At 37.2% G+C, this 21,988-nt stretch overlaps 1 protein-coding gene across 21 annotated transcripts in view; it reads right to left on the bottom strand.

Moving 5' to 3' along the window:
• The window catches only part of Unc79 (unc-79 subunit of NALCN channel complex), a 270,058-nt gene that overhangs the window by 136,128 nt on the left and 111,942 nt on the right, over window positions 1–21,988 (bottom strand). For all 21 annotated transcript variants that reach the window (XM_040274610.2, XM_040274614.2, XM_078050764.1 and 18 more), the window contains 3 exons: window positions 12,022–12,251; window positions 10,122–10,293; window positions 8,526–8,756 (listed from right to left, as the gene is read on the bottom strand). In XM_040274610.2, the coding sequence (XP_040130544.1) occupies window positions 8,526–8,756; window positions 10,122–10,293; window positions 12,022–12,251 (633 nt within the window). The remainder of the gene's footprint in view (window positions 1–8,525; window positions 8,757–10,121; window positions 10,294–12,021; window positions 12,252–21,988) is intronic.

Genomic DNA, 21,988 nt, shown 5'->3' with positions numbered 1-21,988 from the left:
AATTTTTTCTCTGATATAAAGAAACAAATTCAAAATAATTTAGTTGGATGAGCAGGCCATCCCCTTAATGTTATTATTGAGGCCACCACCCAATTCTTTGAAGAATTAAAAACAACTGTCCTGGTTGGGGTTGTGGCTCAGTGGTAGAGTGCTTGCCTAGCACATATGAGGCCCTGGGTTCGATCCTCAGTACCATGTAAAAATAAATAAAATAAAGGTATTATGTCCAATTACAACTAAAAAATAAATATTAAAAAAATAACAACTGTCCTTGCCTTACTGACTTTATAAAAACAGAAATGTGGCTCTAGGAGTAACCCTGAGCCACCCATCTTTCTTACTAATCTCAAACCTCTGCTGTTCATCACACAATACTTGCAGATACTGTAAAAAGTCTGGACAAAAAGGAACTGTCCTGCCCTAAGGGAGAAGAAAAGCTCAAATAGTAGCTGCCCTATGCCTCCGCCTGCTCAGTCAGCCACCCTGAGACCTCACATCAACTAGCCCTCAGCCTGGCTATAAGACCTGCAGGCTCTCAGGGCGGGTAATTTCAACTGCCCTTAAAAATGCCTGCTTGTAAAACAGTACCCTGAGAATTCACTGTTTGTTCCACACAAAACTTGGTAACTGGCAAACATGCCCCTGACACACCCAGAGCAGGCACTTTAGACATCTCCTACAGGACCTGAGAGCCTCTTTAAAATGCAGACTTCAAGGGAAAGAACTCTGGCTTAAGCCCCGGAATTAGGCCCGTTACTTTACTGTACTACTGCCTCTTGACATAAAATATGAGAAATTAATTTTTCCTGATAAACACCAATTAATACCCTTAATACTTTGGGGGGGGGATTGAATGCTGGGATGTTACTGGGATTGAATGCTGGGATGATTTACTACTGAGCTACACCCCCAACTCTTTTACCCTTTTAGCTTTTTGAGATAGAGTGTTATTAAATTTCTTAGGGTCTCACTAAGTTGTCTAGGCTAGTCTCAAACCGATGATCTTCCTGCCTCAACCTCCCGAGTCACTGGGATTACATGTGCCACCATGCCCAGAACACTTAAATTTTAAAACCCAATGCCTTTTTCCTTAGTTCATCTCAGAAAAATTAGCCTATCTATTCAGGGATGAAATCTACCAAATTATGCTATATCCATGTACAAACATACCACAATGAATCCAACTTGTATATACAATGGGGATTATATATATATATACACATTCACACACATATATATATATATGTATATGTGTGTATATATACACACACACACACAAAATGGGGATTATATATATGAGTGTATATTTATATGTGTGTGTGTGTGTATATGCACACATCCGGGGAAGGAGATTGAACAAATTATGCTATATGCATGTACACATGTGATAAAATGAATCCAACTCTTATGTATAATTATAATACACCAATGAAAAATGAATTTAATAAATAAATAAAAGAACCTGGGGGCAAAAAAAAAAAAAAGACTACCAAAAATAGTACATTGTTTAGGTAGAGATGGGGTTACAGAAGTGAGGTGTAGTCATGGGGAAAAAAAATAGCTTCTCTAGAGTAAAACAACCACCTGAGGTTTAGCACAACCTCCCCGAGACTACATATCAGGGCAAATAAAAAGAGCTTAAAGGTCTCTCTGACAAATATTGGTAAAAAGCTTTAGCCTTTGCATTGAACAGGGAAGGACTTATTCCATCTGCAAGAATACAATTCAAATAAAAGTCAGACAAAGATGAAGACCAAACCTTACACAAACTAGTGAGTCTGTACTCCTTTGAAAGTTGCAAGGTCTCTATTTTGTCTCTCTATAGGTATTTGTATATACATTATGTATATGTGGAATCTCTTCTTGCCTCTACCTACTAGTACTGCCAAATTATTTATAAAATCCTTTACAAGAGAGCCCTATTATAAATAGGTTTAAAAAATTAAGTGCTTATACAAGTTAAATATTCCTAAAAGTCTCAAAAATATAGGGACTGACCCAAATGTGTTAAGTTTATGTGATCTGTGTAAATCTTTGGTAAATAAAACTAGTTTAATATTGTTGGTTTAATAAAAGCAACTGTTTTTCAGAATTATTAGCACTGCATATGATAAACATTATATTTTTATTCTTCTTGAGTTTACTAGTCAAATACATTAATGTATTTAGATGTTCTAGACTGCACAGATTTGCTGGGCGTAATAGTGCACACCTGTAATACCAGTGGCTCAGGAGGCTGAGGCAGGAGAATCAGCAAAAGTGAGGCAGGAGAATCAGCAAAAGTGAGGTGCTATGCAACTCAGTGAGACCCTGTCTCTAAATAAAAATACAAAAAAGGGCTGTGGATGTGGCTCAGTGGTTGAGTGCCCTTGAGTTCAATCCCCAGTACAAAAAAAAAAAAGACAACACAGATTTTTATTTTAATTTAATCAAATTAAATCATCATTTTGACAAATTTTATTTCAACAGTAATTGGGTTTTATAATACATCTGCTTAGAGGTAGCTTCCAAAATCTTTTTGAGATCTTGAAACACTCAAGGCATACTAAGTTAAATTAAATGGTAGATATTCAGTGAATATCTATATCACTTCTAAAAAAGATTAAATATTAAAACATTAATTACTGAATATAAGTTTATGTACTTTTAGCTTCTTATTTTTTACATAGCTTATTGATATTTGGTTTTGTTGATAAACACATTTTGCCACAATGAGAAACTGGACAACAAAGAAGCATATATCTCTGGAAGCTGTTAGATGGCACACCTGCAAAATTTGCTACTATACTACAAAGTGCTGGCAAATATATATGACAGGAAAAGTCACAGTTTACTCCCTAGTTTTCTCTGGAAAGTAAAGGTTTATAGGGTTTAAAATTATAACCAATATATGTAAATCAAACAATTGGTATAATAATAAGAGTTAAGGGAAAAACTCTAAGAAAAGTATTCAAAAAATGTAGGCTGTCTTTCCTTTAAAAAAAGCGGGGTGGGGTGGGGGAGGGGTGGGGGGGGCAGTACCAGGAATGGTATCGCACACATGTAATCCCAGTGGCTTGGAAGGCTAAGACAGGAGGATCCCAAGTTCAAAGCCAGCCTGAGCAAAAGCAAGGCACTAAACAACTCAGTGAGACCCTGTCTTTAAATAAAACACAAAATAGGGCTGGGGATGTGGCTCAGTGGTTGAGTGCCCTGAGTTCAATCCCTGGTACCACCACCACCACCCCACCCTTCGCACACACACAGGCAAAAAAAAGACAGGAGCAGGAGTGGGGCTTTAGCTCAGTTGGTAAAATGCTTGCCTCGCTTACATAAGGCCCTGGGTTCAATTCCCAGCACCACAAGAAAAAAAAAAAAAAGGAGTAATTCTAGAGCAGTTACTTAGTAGTTTGTTCCAGAATGATCAAGAGCAAAGTGAAGGACAAAACCAGAATGAATACTGGAAATTACAAACAATATGTCTTGGGGATAAGAGAAGAGACAGAGAAAGAATGAGAATTCTAGGTGGCAATGATGGCTAAGATTGATTGTATTTATTACATTACAACATTTTAAAATGAGCTTTAATATTATTAGTATACTGATGAAAAATAAAGTTTAGTTTCTTCTTCTTCTTCTTCTTCTTTTTTTTTTTTTTTTTTTGTGTGTGTGTAAGGGATTGAGCCCAGTGGCATTCTCTCTTTCCTAGAACAAAGTTTCTTGGATTATGTTACTTCTGTTCTTGTTAAGAGATTACAAAAGATTTTTCTGACCCTTTGAGCAGTCTGCCTAGAAAACTGCTTAGTCTCATTGTTTACAGTCTCCTGAATTCATATGTTGAAAACTAATCACCAATGTGATGATGTTGGAAGAGGGGCCATTGGGGAGGCTTTGGGGCCACAAAAGCAGAGTCTCTGAAATGGGATTAGTGCCTTATAGAAGAACCCCCAGGGAGCTGCTTTGCCCTTTCTACCACATGAGGATGCAACCAGGAAGAACTGTCATAAAACAGGGAAAAGCTCTCACCAGACTCTGAATCTGCCTTGATCTTGCACTTCCCAACCTCCAAAACTGTGAGAAATCAGTGTTTACTGTTTATAAACCGCCCCAATCCATGATATTTTGTGATAGCAGCTTAAGTAAACTAAGATGGAAACAAAGATTGCCTGTCATATTACAACAACTTCCTGTGAGGTTCAGCAGTAAAGCATTTGTCTAGCATGTGCAAGGCCCTGGGTTCCATCTCTAGCACCACAAAAACAAATAAATGAGTAACTTCCTGTGTTTTTTGTTGTGGTTAGCACATCCTGGATTACTCTAGAAAAAAAAAAGTCTTCTCAATGTTAAAAGAACGAAAGTTTCTGTTTTGTTTTGTTTTTTGTTTTTGTAGTGCTGGGGATTCAAACCAGGACCTCATTCCTGCTAGGCAAGTGTTCTACCACTGAGCTACATCACAACCCTTGTTTTTCTTTTGTTTTTGTTTTGTTTTGTTTTTTTGTTTTTTTATGACCATGTTGCTTCCTATATTTACTTTCAAAATCTCTCATTGCCATTTTAGTTAAATGAACAACTAAGAATTATTTCACAGTGATCTGTGATTTTTGGTTAATCCAGTGTTTGAAACTTTTGACATTTTTTTTAACATTTTTTTTTAATTTTGCCTTTCCAAAATCAAATTCTAAATAAAACATTGGTCTCAGTCTGACTTCAAGATTTCCCCAGTAAGCCCTTGAAAATCTCCGAAGATTTGTTCTCACTTTGCCAAACATAGCTAAACTAATTAGGTTTGTCTGACTTGTTGAATTGCATGGAAAGCACTGTCAAATGAGAAGAGGAGCTTAACCTTTCCTAGGTTTTCTTCGTGTAGGTAAATGATACTAATCTAAGTATTTTAGGAATTATAAGAAATTCCTAGAACTCTGTCAGTGTCCACACTGCCCTAAATCCTTAAGCTTTTTTTATCGGATATGAGACAACAATGACAAAATGTTATCAGTTGTAATTTCAGTAATCTGAAAGTTGTATGCTACAGAAACAACAAAATTTCCTTGTCAGCCACATCATAATAAACATTGGATCATTACAGCCATTCTAATTCTAAGCCTTTTGTCACTCAGATAGCATCATTTAATTATGATGCTTTCCTGATAACTCCTGTGATCACCACCTAGCCAGGATGCTTTATCATCAACAAAAGACTGAAGCTCATGGAAAGGACTGTGGCAGGTGTGCTTGGGGACAGGCTTCTTATGGCAGCGCTTCAGTAACTTTGAGCTCAGACCACTGGACTGAGGACGGATTGCTAAAACCCTTGTGGAGAAGGTGGTGGCTCGTCAAACTGCTAACCCAGAGCAGATTAAAGAGACCAAATGAAATGAACTGTTGAAAATTATTTTAATCTTCATGGTTTTCTAATGTTCTATTTTCTGGATATAAGGAACCCTCTTCTCTTTTCTTCTAAGCTATCACCTACTCACAAAGATGTGGCAGATTATACCTTCACAAACAAAACTGAAACATTTACCTTTTTCTCCCTAGCAAACTCCTCCAGGATTTGGAAACTCCTATTGAATATTCTTATTTTCATAGCATTATAGTTATTTGCATAAATTCATTAAGAATCTGTCCTACTTGTAACAGTTCATAATTGAAAAAATTGGTTGAATTACCAAAGCTTGTGTAATGTCGTCTTTGAAAATGTGCATAGAACAAAATATTCATATTTTAAGGAACTATGATTGACTTTACAAAGCCAGCACTTACAAAGCCCTTTTTGAAAAAACCAGCCTGGTATCTGGCTTACAGCAGCCTCAGCCTTACAAGTGATTAAGGAATTCCTAGCAAGGCCAAGGTCCTAGAATACTTAGGGAACCTTAGGAAGAAAGGAATGCAGATCTATAGGTACCATGGAAGAAGTCTGATGATGAGTTCTTGCCTGGGTTTCTGGCATTGAGAGTCTTCTGAAGGTCCAACCTGAGATTTCTTATAAAAGTTCTGTCGAGCAAATTTTAAAAAGCCTATATAGTCAATCATCATTCTTGCTGTATTTATGTTTATCATCAGAGCAGATTTAATGGGACTAGATTTATTTGATGATTTGAGAAAGAAATTTTATGTTTCAATGAAAAAGTATAACCCATCCCAGATTCTAGTCCTGTTAATTATCTTTGAGCTATTTTTCATCCCTTTGTAAACTGGCTTTTGCCATCTTGCCCATATTATCAATGATTAATATTTCTATTTTTTTTCTCCTAATGTGTCAACAACTGAAAATTAAAACCTAAATGCCCAGACTCTTATTAAGGCTTTTCATTGTCTTGTCCCCAAACCTCACATATTGAGGCTGGATGGCTTGATATAAATTTCAAAGGGCTTACTACAATAATTTCTGCCATTCGAGAAGTTCGTCAAACCCCCATGATCTTTCATGTTCTGCTCTGGGAAATAATGTAATTGTGACACTAATGTTCTTACCCCTTCCATCAAGATGCTTCCAGTCCAATATCTAAAATGTTCTCAACTACTGTTCTCTGGACTCAGAAACTAGATTTATAATTTACTACAATCATTAATCTTTGTTTTGCTTTTTTGTTCCTCATGCTAATCTATGCTTTTTCCCCTGTGCAGATCTCTTACCTCACATTTCCTAACTAGAAGCTTCTCTCCACAGCAATCTACCTAGCTTCTTTTGTAAGTGTGAAAATTCAAGGGAAGTTTCAGAGGAAGAAAGGTGAGGATCCACCCAAACGCCCAGAATTGGCATCAAGACTATTTTAAAGTGAAAACATTTGAGCTAAAGAAGGAACAGAAAGAAACCTTATCTGAATTTCTAATATTGAACTAAAACAGAGTCCAGAAAATAAACCTCCCTCCCAAGGGAGTTTCCTATGAATTCAGCTGCCATGCAGACAGGCCACTTCCTGCCCATATGCAGTAGTGTCAAAAAAATAAAAAAACTTCCAAAACATCTCAGCAACTCCTAAAAAAAAAAAAAAAAAAACACCCTTTGTTCGGTTTGACATATAAATCTTTTACTTCTCTCTATTCGGGGAGTAATTCATCATTGAGTACTCCCACATGTACTCATAAACAAACCGTGTCTTCTCTACTGTTACTCTATTATCAGTTAACTTTCAGACCACCAAAAACTGGACCCAATTAAGAAAAGTTTTCCTATTAACATAATAATTTCTTCTTATATTCTTCTCATGTTGGATTACAACAATTCTTCACCACTTTAAGAGAAATAATGATAGAAAACATATTAATACAGGCAAAGAATTCCAGTAAATGGGAAATTTCCATTATGTAAAAACGCAAGTTTATAATTGAGTCAGTAGGTGGCACCAAAGAAAAAAGAAGTATATCTTGATAAATGCACACATCACTGAGTCCTGGAAATCAAATAAAAGCTACTCCTTCAGATGGTCTGTGTTCTGTTTTATCCTTAAGTGTCCTATTTCAATGTAGTTTTAAATTGAAAATTGCCTAAAGGTCTTTTTGAAAGGAAACAAAAAAATTACAAATAAAACTTAAAAACTACTTAGAGGGCTGGGGCTGTAGCTCAATAGTAGAGCACTTGCCTCGCATGTCTAAGGCACTGGGTTCAATTCTCAGCATCACCTATAAATAAAATGAATAAAATAAAGGTACATCAACATCTAAAAAATACATTTAAAAAAATACTTGGAAAAAAATTTCATGTATTCTTGCCAAAAACTGATTTGGGGCATCTATTTTTTCTGGGTTACACACAAATTATATCATATTGAAAATATATGAGGTGTTCCCAGCTGTACATCTGCAACCTGTGATCCACTGAGAGAAGCAAAAGGTACTCACAGAGAAATCTGCCCCCTAAACTGGGAAAATAGAAGTGTTCTGGCAGTCTCTGAGCAGTTTTAAAATTTCAAATGACAGTGTAGGAACTGTACCACCATCTTTAGAACCACAGAAAGTCCTTCTTCAATAGTAGCCTTTCCACAGACTAAGCCAGGAAAGGACTAAGCCCTAGCAACCCCACAGAAAAAGCTGTGAATGCTGTTGGTTGTTTTTTGGTACCAGGGATTGAACCCAGATGCCCTTTACCACTGAGCCACATGCCCAGACCTTTGTGGATTTTATTTAGAGACAGGGTCTTGCTGAGTTGCTTAAGGCCTCATTAAATTGCTGAGGCAGGCTTTGAATTCTCGATCTTCCTGCCTCAGCCTCCCAAGCCACTGGGATTACAGGCATGTGCCACCACTCCAGGCTGTTTGTTTCTTAAAAGATATATTCAGCAATGTCAAGAGAGAATGCTTTCTTAAATTCTTAAAGATACCTCAAAAATCCATTTTGCCATTCATTCTTCCATATCCCAAACCAACATCAAAGCAGCACATCACAGAAGATGAACTTATTAAACTTCTTTGGCTATTGGTCAGAATTAAAAAGATGAAAGAGAGATGCTACTCCTCTGTCCACAATGACAACACTCTGACAGTCAAGGTGGTGCTTCTCCCTGAGCCCTCCTCCTAACAAGGTTCAAGCTATTGGCCTCCACTTACCCTGGCAAATTCCATGGGTTTAGGAAGAAGGCACATGACCATGACATCAAAGCGAACATCACATACTGTCTTCAACCACTTGGTGACAAACTGTGGCTTCAGTTTTTCTACCAAGCTTCCAACTTCATCATCCATCATGTATGCTGTGGAGTGAAACCACTGAAATACCATGGCCACCAGCCGGGCCAAACTTTCTGTAGGCGTGTTCTCACTGGGTGTGCACAGGCTCACCTGGGGCAGAAAGAGTAGACACTTGTTCAGTCTCCGTCCTTCATTACAAAATTACTGCATGTACATTTATAGGCAAAAAAAAAAAAAAGCAATGTTCCAGAAAATCTATTTGAAACAGGCAGTTTTATAAATGATGATCATTTATCCAGAAATTATGTTCCTCTCTACAGGGACAGATGGAGTGCAACAATAATGTCCCCTCAAGATTCTGCCTCCCAATAGCATTTTTTTCCTATAAGAAATCTATTACATAACCTAGCTAGATAATGCTTCCTAAAATTAAGTCCATGAAGTGATATTTCATGAATATCTTCAAAGAAAAATAATATACATACGTTTCATTTCTAACATGATCAGATTTAGGTAAGAATTTTGTAGAAGTAATAATTCTAATACTTTGAGGCCCCTACTTTATTACCATATTATAAGTAGATTTAAAAAAATCATTTATTCATTTATTTGGAGATAATCTTTTATTCAGTATTGTAGCAGGGTATAAGAATACAAAAAGTAAAGAAAGCACTGCCCCTGCCATCAGAGTTCCCAGCAATAGTAGCCATGGTATTATTAGATAACAAGTTCTTGGAAGCAAGACATGCAAAATCAACAATTAAATCCCAATTTGGTAAAGACTTTTTCAGGAAACTGTGTGCAAGCATAAAAGAAACACATCACTATGGAGACTTAATCCATGTCTGTAGCCAGCAAAATAAATGAATAAATAAAAGCCTGCTTCTCTGCACAATCAGTGCATTTGGCTGGCTTCAGGTTTTAGATCTATATGGTTAATCTCCACTGAATAAGAGTTGCAGTGGAATCAGTCAGTTGCTATTACTGATTCCTTGTGTAAGTTTGGCTGTGATTTCCGTAGTGTACAAGAACCTGACTTAAATATACATAAAGCTCCATAGAAACGGCTTTCAAGAAAAATTTCATGTACATGAAAGAAAGGATGTAAGTTATCTGTAAATTATGTTGAACCCAGTACTTTACAATCCATACTAGCAAGTTTCCCATTTGCTCCTTGTCAAGAAAGTGCATTTCAACCAAGCAAATATGTGACATTGTAGGTTTCAATGCCTAAGTGTTTATTAAAGTCAACCAGGGAGCTTTTTAAAACATTTCCAGAACTATAGGTAAGATCTAGACACTGTTAGTTTCTAAACATTTTCTTAGGTAAATATAATGGGCAACCCAGAGCTGACAGCCACTGCACCTCAAAGTATACAGCCCTAAGATTAATTTATAAGCACTAAGATAATTTTTCAATATTTAGTATTTACTCCTTTCAAAAGAACAGGAGAAATCCCTCATCAGTGCAATAAAAAACAAGAAAGCAGAGAATAGTTAACTTCTTTTTCTTACTAAGAACCATATTCCAAATTGACTAAGCAGCCTCTGGTCGTGTTTATCATCGTCCTTGTTATCAAAGTCAGCATTATCCAGGGAATGGTGGGAAGAGGAGAGGCCCAGCTGCCGCCGGCGATTCAACTCATGTTCCCGCTGCTCAGCATGGAACTCGGCTTCTTTCAATAAGCTGACAAAATGGGGTGATTTCAAATTAGATTATGGAAAAACACACTGCAAATCATAACCTATCCAGAGCAACTAATTCAAGCATCACAGATCACCTCCTTTAAATTGGTGTGAATTACATAAAGAAGCCTAATTTCATTTTTTTACTATTTTGTACTCTATTCCCATTTCAAAGATGAACAAACAAACTGAGGCACAACCAGGCTACTGCCTCCCATCAATTATAAAAAAGCAGAACTGATGTCTCTAATTTCTGGTTCACCAACCATCCTACTGTGAGTCCATTCTTCTTCACGTCTACCATGAAGGCATATAGATAGGAAATGTATGATTCAAGGAGAAACTGAGCACCTGTATCCAAATGGAAAAATATTCAATATTTGGTATTCAAAGACCTGAAATGAAGACTCCTTTTCAATTTGCTAAACAAATAACAACTTTAAAAATAATAATGTTGATAAGGGTTTAGCAAAAACTAATAACTTCATATACACTGTTGGCATTGTAAATTCATATACATGCTTTGGAAAGCAATTTACTAAATTATCAAGAACAATTAAAATATTCAGACCCTTTGATTAGTTAACCCACATCTGGTAATCTACCCTAAGAAAGTAAAGAGCACAAGAAGAGCATTATGCACAAACATATTAAAGAGTTCTTTATAAAATTTGAAAAATTGGACGCAATCTAAATATCTAATGGTGGAAGTAAATAAGTTATATCTAGATGAATATGATATATTCACTAAAAAGTGATAAAATACGGAACTTCACAACGCTGAAAGAGCTAATTATATAATGTTGTATCAAAAAGAGCAGCAGATTCACTGTGATTAGAGTTATATAAATAAAACTTGAATTCGAATGAAACTAGATGATGTGCAAAACTAACCATGATGACAGTATGGCTGTTTGGTTTTGTTTGTTTTGTTTTCTGTTTCCAAACTTGCCATGATGCTTGATTTAACAAACATTTCTTCTACTCTGTGTCAACAGCTGGGATAAGAGAAACAGAAAAGACCCTCTCTGTCCTTAAAACTTACATTCTAACAGTGGTGTTTTTGTTTTGTTTTTAATCTTGCTTCCTTGGATATTACGTATATTTTTAAAAGAATAAGAACAACAAGTATAGAGATTATCATTTCAAATGCTGATTTCTCCTTCATCTAATAGAAGGAGAAAACCCCTGTAGCCTTCAGATCGGGCCCTGTCTCAATTCCTGGGCCTCAAACTTGACCTCAGTACCACAGAACTTGGAGTCCTTCCCCCCGCCCCCCCCCCTTCTTGCTCACACGCAAAAGATTTGTTCCTGTGGCTTTGCTGCTCTCCTTACTGGCTAATGCTGCTGTCACTCAAGGCAGGCATCCCTATCCCCACCCCTCACTCTGATGAGGTCTCCAGTTACCTATTACCCCTGGCTCAGGGCTGTCATTGCTCATTAGAGTGGTTCACAATTACAAACTTGTAAGTTCTTCTAGTCCCTGCCTGAGTAATTAGAAGACACTTCCGTCTCCCAAGTGCCTAGTGCAATGCCTGGCCTGTACCTGGCATTGGACAAAAATATTTATTGAATTCACAATTGAAAGCATCATCGTGGCCACTCTGCAGGAAGGTGAGCTGCTAGACTGCGGGCATCCGAACTTGGGTTTGGATGTAAGCTTCTTGGTGCACCAAGGTCAGTGCGGACACAGGGCGTCTTCAGAGACACCTCTGGCTAGCTGCGTTACCTAATCACCGCCTCCACCGCGCAGACCAGCTCCTCGGCACCGCACTCCCGCGTGTTGATCGGGGGTGGCGAGGTCTGATAGAGGTGGGTCTCCGCCGCGGCCCCCACCTCATTACTGTGATGATTCGAGTGGCATCTTTTGCAGTACCGAACAGGCCTGTTTCCGTGACGACCGCAGCACCCTGCGGAAAAGCAGGTGACGACTGCTCTTCTAACATGGGAACTGCAGTTCTAGAAGCAAAAGTGATGAAATCAGTTAAAAACTGATCCCTTAGGTAAACTTGGCTAAGAACTAAAATAATGGAAACTTAAGGGACCACCAGAAGTTAACAGCTCATTTCAAAGTACTGCTGGTTTCCAAAATGCAGGTTATTCTCTAATCAGTGAGATTCCAGTTGTAGTCAAAAAGAAAGGTGAAAGGTGTCTTCTAGTGAGAGGGTAAGAAACATTCCAAAGATCAGTAGAACTGTACTGAAAAGCCAGGGGATGAGGACACTTTCAGGATTATTTGGAGTTAATGATTCAAGAGCTTTCAACAGAAATATAAAGAAAAATTAGAACTGTGGTTTAGAGAGAGCACATCAGAGTAGGAAAGGAAGAATTTAACTCCCGGAATAAACTCTTTCAAAATTATTTTATCCACCACTGGAAGAGCAGATTTCCACAGCAGCTAGTCTGTCCTTGTTGCATTCAAGGACAAGAAGGTGCCATGCTGTGCTGAGTTGATGGCCCCAAAGCAAGCCTCTCACTCTCACCAACACACTCTGAAGACCTGAAGAACGCATCAGTGGACACCACAGGACATGCCAAAACACAGCCAGAACCGTTCACAGAATCAGCTGCTGAAATCAACCACAGGAAGCATCAACAGATAAAGTGATGGTGGGCGGGGGGAGTCGGGTGGTGCAGCATAATAGATTCCTAAGCTCAGGGGGCTGTTGTCAGAGCTGCCCTGACAGGAGGCCAGAAATTAGGCAGCATCCAAGGAAAGCAATCTGAGGACCAGGCAGGACACTCCGACATCAAAAACAAATGGTCAAAAAACCACATGCCTTGAGCCTGTTATGATGCTTCCACCACATGTTCAATGTCAGAGCTCTTCAGCCTTTCAATGGTGCTTGTAAAGATGTGAACACTTCTGGGGCATGTCATCTTTAAGAACTCAGAGGTTGGCAAAGCTTTGAGAACGCTCCAGGACAGATATCCCCATGGGAGATGGAAAGAAGAAAGCAAGCCCAAAACCTACATAGAACTGTCGACACTAATGAATCGTCATGGGAACTACCATCTCAAAGCAAAGTTTGTTACACTTTGATCATAAGGCTGCTGACTCTGGATCTAGTGCTAGAAACTCAGTTCCGAATAGGACTCAGACTAATACATCATCAGCCCCTGTATTTTACAAAACATCAATCTCTTCATCGGGTAGCTACATCTTTATTGTCTTTTTTTTTATTGGTTGTTCACAACATTACAAAGCTCTTGACATATCATATTTCATACATTAGATTGAAGTGGGTTATGAACTCCCAATTTTACCCCAAATGCAGATTGCAGAATCACGTCGGTTACACATCCACAATTTTACATAATGCCCAATTAGTAATTGTTGTATTCTGCTACCTTTCCTATCCCCTACTCTTTATTGTCTTAAGAGTTTAAAATATTTCTAGTGTATTTTCTTTTTACTAATAATTCTGGGGGGAAAAAAATCATTTGTTGTGACTCCTAAAAAAAAAAAAAATCATTTGTTGTGACTCCTTATCTTCTTTGGCATCCAAATCAGCCTGACTTTTCCAGAATGGGTTGTTTTTCCTGAGATCAACATCTCTTTCACCCTCACAGTTTCCCTTTGGAAGTACATGAATTATTGGTTTGGGGCTCCTTCTGTTCACCCACCAAACATACCACTATACCAGCTGAGCCACATGTATCAGGATGTATTCTGGTGTTGATTTTTTTCCTCTCAGTTAGTTAAGTTTATTGCACAACCCTCCCCCTAAAATATAGGGAGGATTTCCTATACTGAAATCTTAACCTCCAGGGTGATGATATTAGTAGTAGGGCCTTTAAAAGGTAATTAAATGGTCACAAGGGCTACCCTGCATGACTGAAAATAGTGGCCTTTTAAAAGAGGTCCAGGAGAGCAAGTTCATTCCCATTTCACAAGAGGAGGCAGCAAGAGGTACCACATATGAGAAACAGGCCCTCACCAGACATTAAATCTGCTGAGGCTTGTTTGTAAGCACCCAGTCTATGGTATTGTGTTGTGGCAGCCCAGAGAGACCAAGACAGTGATAATTAGTCTTTGGTCCTACAGGAGTTCCACTGTTACATAAACAAGAGGATGTGGACATAAGTTAGTTGGCAGTTATTGGCTATATATAATATAGCCCTGAGTTAAGGTCTACTAGTTCCCATCCTATTTTCTACTGCCCAAATGCCATCCAAATCCTAATATCATTTCCAAATTTTCTGACTTTTTGCTATAGATTTCTTGATTCATTATGTACAAGAAAAGGGAACTTTTCTTATTATAATTATATATGATCAGTGTGACATTTTGCTATGGTTTATGTAGAATGGACAATTCAGATATACAAAGAAAGGGAAATGTCCACAACCCTTCCAAAAGATTGAGTTATATAAATAAAGATGACATCAGAAAGAAATCTAGTAGATTCATAGCTGTATTATGGATACAACAAGAAAATAAGAGATGTCCATTATATACCTATCATAACATTTATTCCTCAAATAAATGCTTATTTGTGGCCATTACTGTTGACCAATTGCCCATTTGCTTTTTTATTTTGTCCTACTGTTTGTTTTCACCCATATTCAAACAGCAGACAGTGACTCCCTATGTCATGCCTTATTCTAGTCCCTGTTATCTAGAGGCCCTTCCAACTATTTTTAACCGATAGAGTCTATTTCCCCTCCTCCTGAATCTGAGATGGCCTTGGGACTATCTTTTAACCACTGGAATATATCAGATGTGATAGTGTGTGATTTCAAGCTTCTGTGTCAAGAGGTCTTGTACCCACCACTCTTGCTCTCTTGGGACACTGCTGCCTTGGAGGGACTATCAAGGCTAGCCTCCTGGGGATGAGATACCTCAAGAAGAGAGGGTGTTCCAGCCCTTCCAGCCATCCCAGCTGATGCCCCAGACATGAGGGTAAGGATATCTGGGGCCATCCAACCCCCGACCTGCCCACTGAATGACAATGCTTGCACATATGAGTCTGGACAAGACCAGAAGAATTGCCCAGTTAATCCAGGTCAAATTTCCAGTCTACAGAATTGTGAACATAAATAATTAGCTATTATAACAAGATGATATGTTTTGTTATGCCATAATAGAAAATGTCTCCAGAAGTAAGGTGCAGCCATAGCATAAGCTAAAAATATGCAGCATTGGTGTTGGAACCAGGCAGCGGTGGAATCTAGAAAAGCAGTCAAACATGAAATAATGCAAAATGGAAGAGGTTTAAAAAGGCAGTAAGGAAAATGGTCTTTGGAAGCTAGAAAAAGGAAACCTGTATTTTATAGCATGTATACACCACTGTAGAGCAAGCCACTCTGAGACTCAGAGGTATAAGTCTCACCATCCTCTCCATTAAATAGTAGGGATTCTAAGAACCTTAAAGGCATTATTCCCAGCTGCCTCACAGACTCAACAATATAAAAGAATTTATCTCAGACTGGTTTGTGCATTTAACTTGTGCCTACTGAAGTAGGTTTATAAACTGCTACATTAAAGGCCACAATGTTTTTAATGAAATTATATCAATGTGGACTGAAAGAAATACATACTGAGAGCCTCAAAAGAAGATGCTTTTGAAATTCCACATTTTTGTGATGAAAAAGTAAACTAATATGACTACTTAATTGTAAAACAGGCTACTTTTTATAGAAAAAAAGATGGGTGTCTCCCAGACGGTGGCGCCAACAGCCAAGAAATCAACTCCCAGGAATTTAGGGAATAACAGACGCCCTGTGCTAGGCTGAATCTCAGTATCACTCTCATTCCCTCATTCTGCAGAAGAGTATTTCTACAGGAGTGATGTGGAAATGATGAGAGGAATGTCCAGCAGGGTAATATACTAGACACTCCTCTCATCAATAAGTGGAGTTTATTTCCATTCCTTGAATCTGGATGGGGTTGCAACTGCTTTTTTAAAAAAATATATTTATTTTAGTTTTCCGCGGACACAACATCTTTGTTGGTATGTGGTGCTGAGGATCGAAACCGGGCCGCACGCATGCCAGGCGAGCGCGTTACCGCTTGAGCCACATCCCCAACCCCGTTGCAACTGCTTTAATCAACAAAATACTGCAGGCTGGGAATGGCAGTACATTCCTGTAATCCTAGCTACTCAGGAGGCTGAAGCAGGAGAATCATTCAAGGCTTGCCTGGGAAACCTAGCAAGACCCTGACTCAACAATTTTTTTTTCTTAAAAGCTAGAGATGTAGCACAAAGGTAAAGCACTTGCCTAACATGTTTGAGGCCAAGAGTTCAATCCCCAGGAATGGGAGGAAAAAAAAAAAAAACCAGCATGACAGAAGTGATGCTTATATGACTCTCAATGCCAAAGATACGTGGTTTGCATCTGGCTATCTTGAAACATTCTCTCTTTAGAAGCCTCCTCATCAGGATATTCCTCCTGGAACTCTGGCCAAACCACATGGAGAGGTTCCATGTTTAGGTCTCTGGTCAGCAGAACTCACTAACCATGTCTTCTAGTCATTTCATCCCATAGCCCAAACATGACCTGGAAGCCTCTAGATAATTCCAGTTCCAGGTACTCAAGTCTTCCCAGATGAGGCCCCAAACATTCAGAGACAGGTTATCTCCACTATGCCTTCTCCAAGACTCTGACCCACAGAATCTGTGAACATAATTCAGGGCTTGTTTTATGCTGCCACATTTCTTATGCAGTGCCTGCATATAATAAATAAATGTATATTTATTTATGTATAAAAAATATTTATACATATATATAAAAAATAACTAAAAGTTACTCTATCATAGCGCAACATCAAGTCTAAACAGTATCAGCAACAAAATATTTCTTCCAAAAATATTTTTTATTTTTTATTAGAGCATTATAGTTATACATAATAATTGTCTTCATTTTGATAAAAGCATATATGCGTGGAATTTGATTTACCCCATTTCAGTCCCATTCTCCTACCCTCTTTGTTCCCTCCTCTCTTCCCTACCCATATTCTCCTTCCTCTATTCTAGGATCGTCTTTTCCCTCATTTATTTATTTAATTTTGATTTATGCTCTCTACATACACATAAAGGTGGAATTCACTGTGGCATATCAATTTATGCACCTGGTCATATATACTGGCTCTCCTCCCTCCTTCTTCTTCTACTCCACTGATCTTCCCTATATTTTTAAGATAGTCAATCCACCTTTTCCCCCCTAATTTTGCCCTAGTCTGCAAATGAGAGGAAACATTCAACCCTTGATTTTCTGAGTCTGTTCTTGTTTCACTTAGCATGATGTTCTCCATTTCTATCCATTTACTGGCAAATGCTATAATTTCTTTCTTCTTTATGGCTAAATAAAACTCCATTGTTTTATATACCACATTTTCTTTATCCATGCATCTAGCATCTGGGCTGGTTCCATCATTTGGCAATTGTGAATTAAGCTGCTGTAAATACTGAAGTGGCTATATTACTATCATTTGCTGAGTGTAGGTCTTTGGGATCAATACCAAATAGTGGAATAGCTGGGTCATATGATGGTTCCATTCCTGGTTTTTTGGGGGGGAATCTTCATACTGCTTTCCAGAGCAGTTGTACTCATTGCAGTCCCCACAACGATGCATGAACATATCCCCCCCACCACATTCTCCTCAGCATTTGTATTCTTGATAACTGCCATTCTAACTGGAGTGAGATATAATCTTGGTGTGTTTTGATTTGCATTTCCCTGATTGCCAGAGATGCTGAACACCTTTTCGTATATTTGTTGGCAGTTTATGTTTCTTCTTTGGAGAAAGGTCGAAGTTTAGTTCTTTAGTCCACTTATTAGTTGAGTTATTTGGGTTTTGGGGGGGAGTACCGGGATTAAACTCAGGGATACTCAACTACTGAGCCACATCCCCAACCCTATTTTGTATTTTATTTATTTTATTTAAACCCTATTTTGTATTTTATTTGCTGAAGCTGGCTTTGAACTTGTGATCCTCCTGCTTCAGCCTCCCGAGCTGCTGGGATTACAGGTGTGAGCCACCATGCCCGGCTGTGTTATTTGGGTTTTTGTTTCTTTCTCTGTTTTGCTATTATGCTTTTTTAGTTATTTATATATTCTGGATATTAATCAGAGGAATAGCTTACAAAGCTTTTCTCCAATTCTATAGGCTCTATCTTAATTAATCATTTCCTTTACTGTACAGAAACTTTTTAATTTGATGGCACCCCACTTCTTAATTACTTTATTTCTTGAACTTTAGGGTCTTCTTAAAGAAGGGAAGTTGGTGTCTGCACCAATATGATGGAGTGTTGACCCTATGTTTTCTTCTAGCAGTTGCAAAGTTTCTGGTCTAATTACAAAATCTTTGATCCACTTTGATTAGACTTTTGAGCAGGGTGAGATATAGGGATGTAGTTTCATTCTTCTACAGATAGATATGCAGTTTTCCCAAAACCATTTGTTTAAAAGGTTATCTTTTCTTCAACATATATTTTTGTCATCTTTGTCAAATATCAGATGACTATTAGGTATGTGGGTTTATCTCTGTCTCCTATTCTAGTCCATTGGCCTCCGTGTCTATTTTAATGCTGACGTCATGATGTTTTTGTTACTATAGCTCTGAAGTACAATTAGAGATCAGGCATTGTGATGCCTCCTGCTTTGCTCTTTTTGCTTAGGATCGCTTTGTCTATTCTGTCTCTCGTATTCTTTCAAATGAATTTTAGGGCTGTTTTTTCTAGTTCTGTGAGGAATGTCACAGGCATTTTTATGGGGATTACACTGAATATGTATGTTGCTTTTGGTAGTATGATCATTTTGAAAATATTAATTCTTCCTCTCCAAGAACATGGGAGGTCTTTCCATCTTCCAAGGTTGTCTTCAATTTCTTCCTTCAGTGTTCTTCAATTTTCATTGTAGAGATCTTTTACTTCCTTGATTAGATTAATTCCCAAGGTTTTGTTGTTTTGTTGGTTTTTTGTTTTTTGTTATTGGGAATGGGACAGTTTTCCTAACTTCTTTCTCAACATAATCAATACTGAAGTATAGGAAAGCTACTGATTTATGAATGCTGATCTTGTATCCTACTTTGCCAAATTCATTTTTCAGCTCTAGAAGTCTTCTAGTGGAGATTTTTGGGTCTTCTAGATGTAGAATCATATCATCGGCAAACAGATAATTTGATGACCTCTTTTCCTATTTATATACCTTTAATTTCCTTATCTTGCCTGATTGCTCTAGATGGAGTTTCAAAAACTATATTGAATAGAAGTGGTGCAAGTGGATATCCTTGTCTTGTTCCTGATTTTAGAAGAAATGTTTGTAGTTTATATTCAGTCAGTATGACACTGGCTTTGGGTTTATCATATATATATATTCTTTATAATGTTGAGGTAAGTTTCTTCTATTCCTAGTTTCTCCAGCATTTACAACATGAATGAGGGCTGGGTTTCTTCAAACCCTGTTCTGCATCGATTGAGATGATTATATAATTCTTATCCTTTATTCTATTTATGAAGTGAATCACGTTTATTGATTTGCTTATGTTGAACCAACCTAGGATGAAACCCAATTGATCATGGTATGTTATTTTTTCATGTATTTTTTAATGTAGTTTGCTAATATTATATTACAGATTTTTGCATCTATATTCATCATTGCTATTGATCTTTGGTCTTATTTCCTTCATGTATCTTTTTCTGTTTTTGTTATCAGGGTTATAGTGGCTTCATAGAATGTACTTGGAAGTGCTCCTTCCTTTTCTATTTCCTGGAAAATTCTGAGAAAGATTGGTGCTAGTTCTTCTTTAAAGGTCTGGTAAAACTCAGCTGACAATCCATCTGGTCCTAGAATTTTTTTTTTTTGTTGGAAGGTTTTTAATTGCTGTTTCAATTTCATTATTTTATATCGGTCTGCTTAGGTTCTCTATATCTTCCTAGTTCAATCTGGACAAGTCATATGTGTCTAGAAACTTGTCAATGTCTTCTGGATTTTTCAGTTTATTGGAATATAAATTTTCAAAATAGCTCTTAGTGATCCTCTGGATTTCAGCAGTGTGTGTGGTAATATCTTCTTTCATCTCTTATTTTGTTTATTTGAGTCTTCTCTCTTTCTTTTGGTTAGTTTGGTTAAGAGTTTATCAATCTTACTTATCTTTTCAAATAATTTGTTGCACTGATCCTGTGTATTGTTTCTTTATTCTCAATTTCACTAATTTTGGCCCAGATATTACTTGTTTCCTGTCTCTACTGATTTGAAATTAGTTTATTCTTCCTTCTCTAAAGCATGGAGGTAACGCATAAGCTTATTTATTCTCAAATAAATCTATTTGAGATCTATTTTTTGAATACAAGCACTCAGTGCTATAAATTTTGCTCTTAGAACTACTGCCCTGGAGATTTTTATATGTTTTATCTCTGTTCTCATTTGTTTCAAAGAATTTCTTGATTTCTTCTCTCATTTCTTCTATGATTCATTTTCGATATTCATGTGTTTATGTGGTTTCTATTATTTTTTTCTTGTTATTGATTTCTAGTTTTATTCCATTATAATCTGATAGGATGCAAGGGATATGTCAATTTTTTACATTAACTAAGACTTACTTTGTGACCTTGAATGTGGTCTATTTTGGAAAAGGATCCATGAGCTGCTGATAAGAAAGTAAATCCAGCTTTCTTGGGATGAGATATTTGGTAGATATTTGGTAGATTCGTGTTAGATTCATTTGATTTATAGTATTATTTAGGCCAAAGATATCTTTATTGATTTTATATTTTGGATGATCTGTCTATTGGTGACAAGGGTATTGAAATCAATCAGTATTATTCAGTTCTGAGATTTAATGTCAAGAAGTATTGTGTTCATGTGTGTGTGTGTGTGTGTGTGTGTGTGTGTGTGTGTGTGTATGTGTCTAATTAGGTACACTGAAAATTTGGGATATATATATTTATTATCATTATATCTTCTTGCTGCATTATTACCAATATATAGTGGCCTTCTCTGTTTCTTCTAATTAATTTTTGCTCAAAATCTACTTTGTCAAATGAGAATAACTACTCCTGCTTCCTTGCATGGAATATTTTTTTCTCATCATTTTATTTTCAGTCTGTGGGTATCTTTGCTCATGACATGAGTACCCTGAAAACAGAATATTGTTGGATTTGTTTTTTAATCCATTCTGCTAATATATTTCTTTTAATTGGAAAGTTGAGGCCATTTACATTCAGTGTTTCCACAAATATGTATTGTTTTATGCCATTTCAGTTTATTTGCTGTATTTAATTCCATTTTTATTTTCATTTAGCTTGTTGCTCTTCTATTGATCTTCATCTATTTGAGAACTTTGGGGTTTTTTGGGGGTCCCTTTATGTGCAGTATATCTTTAAGTATTCTTTGTAGTGATGATTTAGTGATCATGGATCTTTTAGTTTATCCTTGTCACTGAAAGTTTTTATTTTGAAAGGTAGTTTTGCTGGATATAGCAGTCATAGCTGGAAATTGTCTGCTTTTAGAGCTTGAAATATCTCATTCCAGGTCCTTTTGATTTTAGGATCTCAGTTGAGAAGTCAGAAGTCAGACTTATTGGTTTGCCGCTAAATGTGACCTGGTACTTTTCTCTTGCAACTTTTAATATTCTGTCCTTATTTTACATGTTAGGCATTCTAATTATTATGTGTCTTAGAGAAGCTGTTTTGACCTTTTCTATTTGGTGTCCTGTAGGCTTCCTATAAGTGGATGTCTATCTCATTTCT

Source organism: Ictidomys tridecemlineatus, chromosome 5 (genome assembly GCF_052094955.1).
Source record: "Ictidomys tridecemlineatus isolate mIctTri1 chromosome 5, mIctTri1.hap1, whole genome shotgun sequence".
Classification (NCBI taxonomy): Eukaryota; Metazoa; Chordata; class Mammalia; order Rodentia; family Sciuridae; genus Ictidomys; species Ictidomys tridecemlineatus.
Note: the sequence above shows the minus strand (reverse complement) of the source record. Positions and strands in the feature narration are given on the sequence as shown.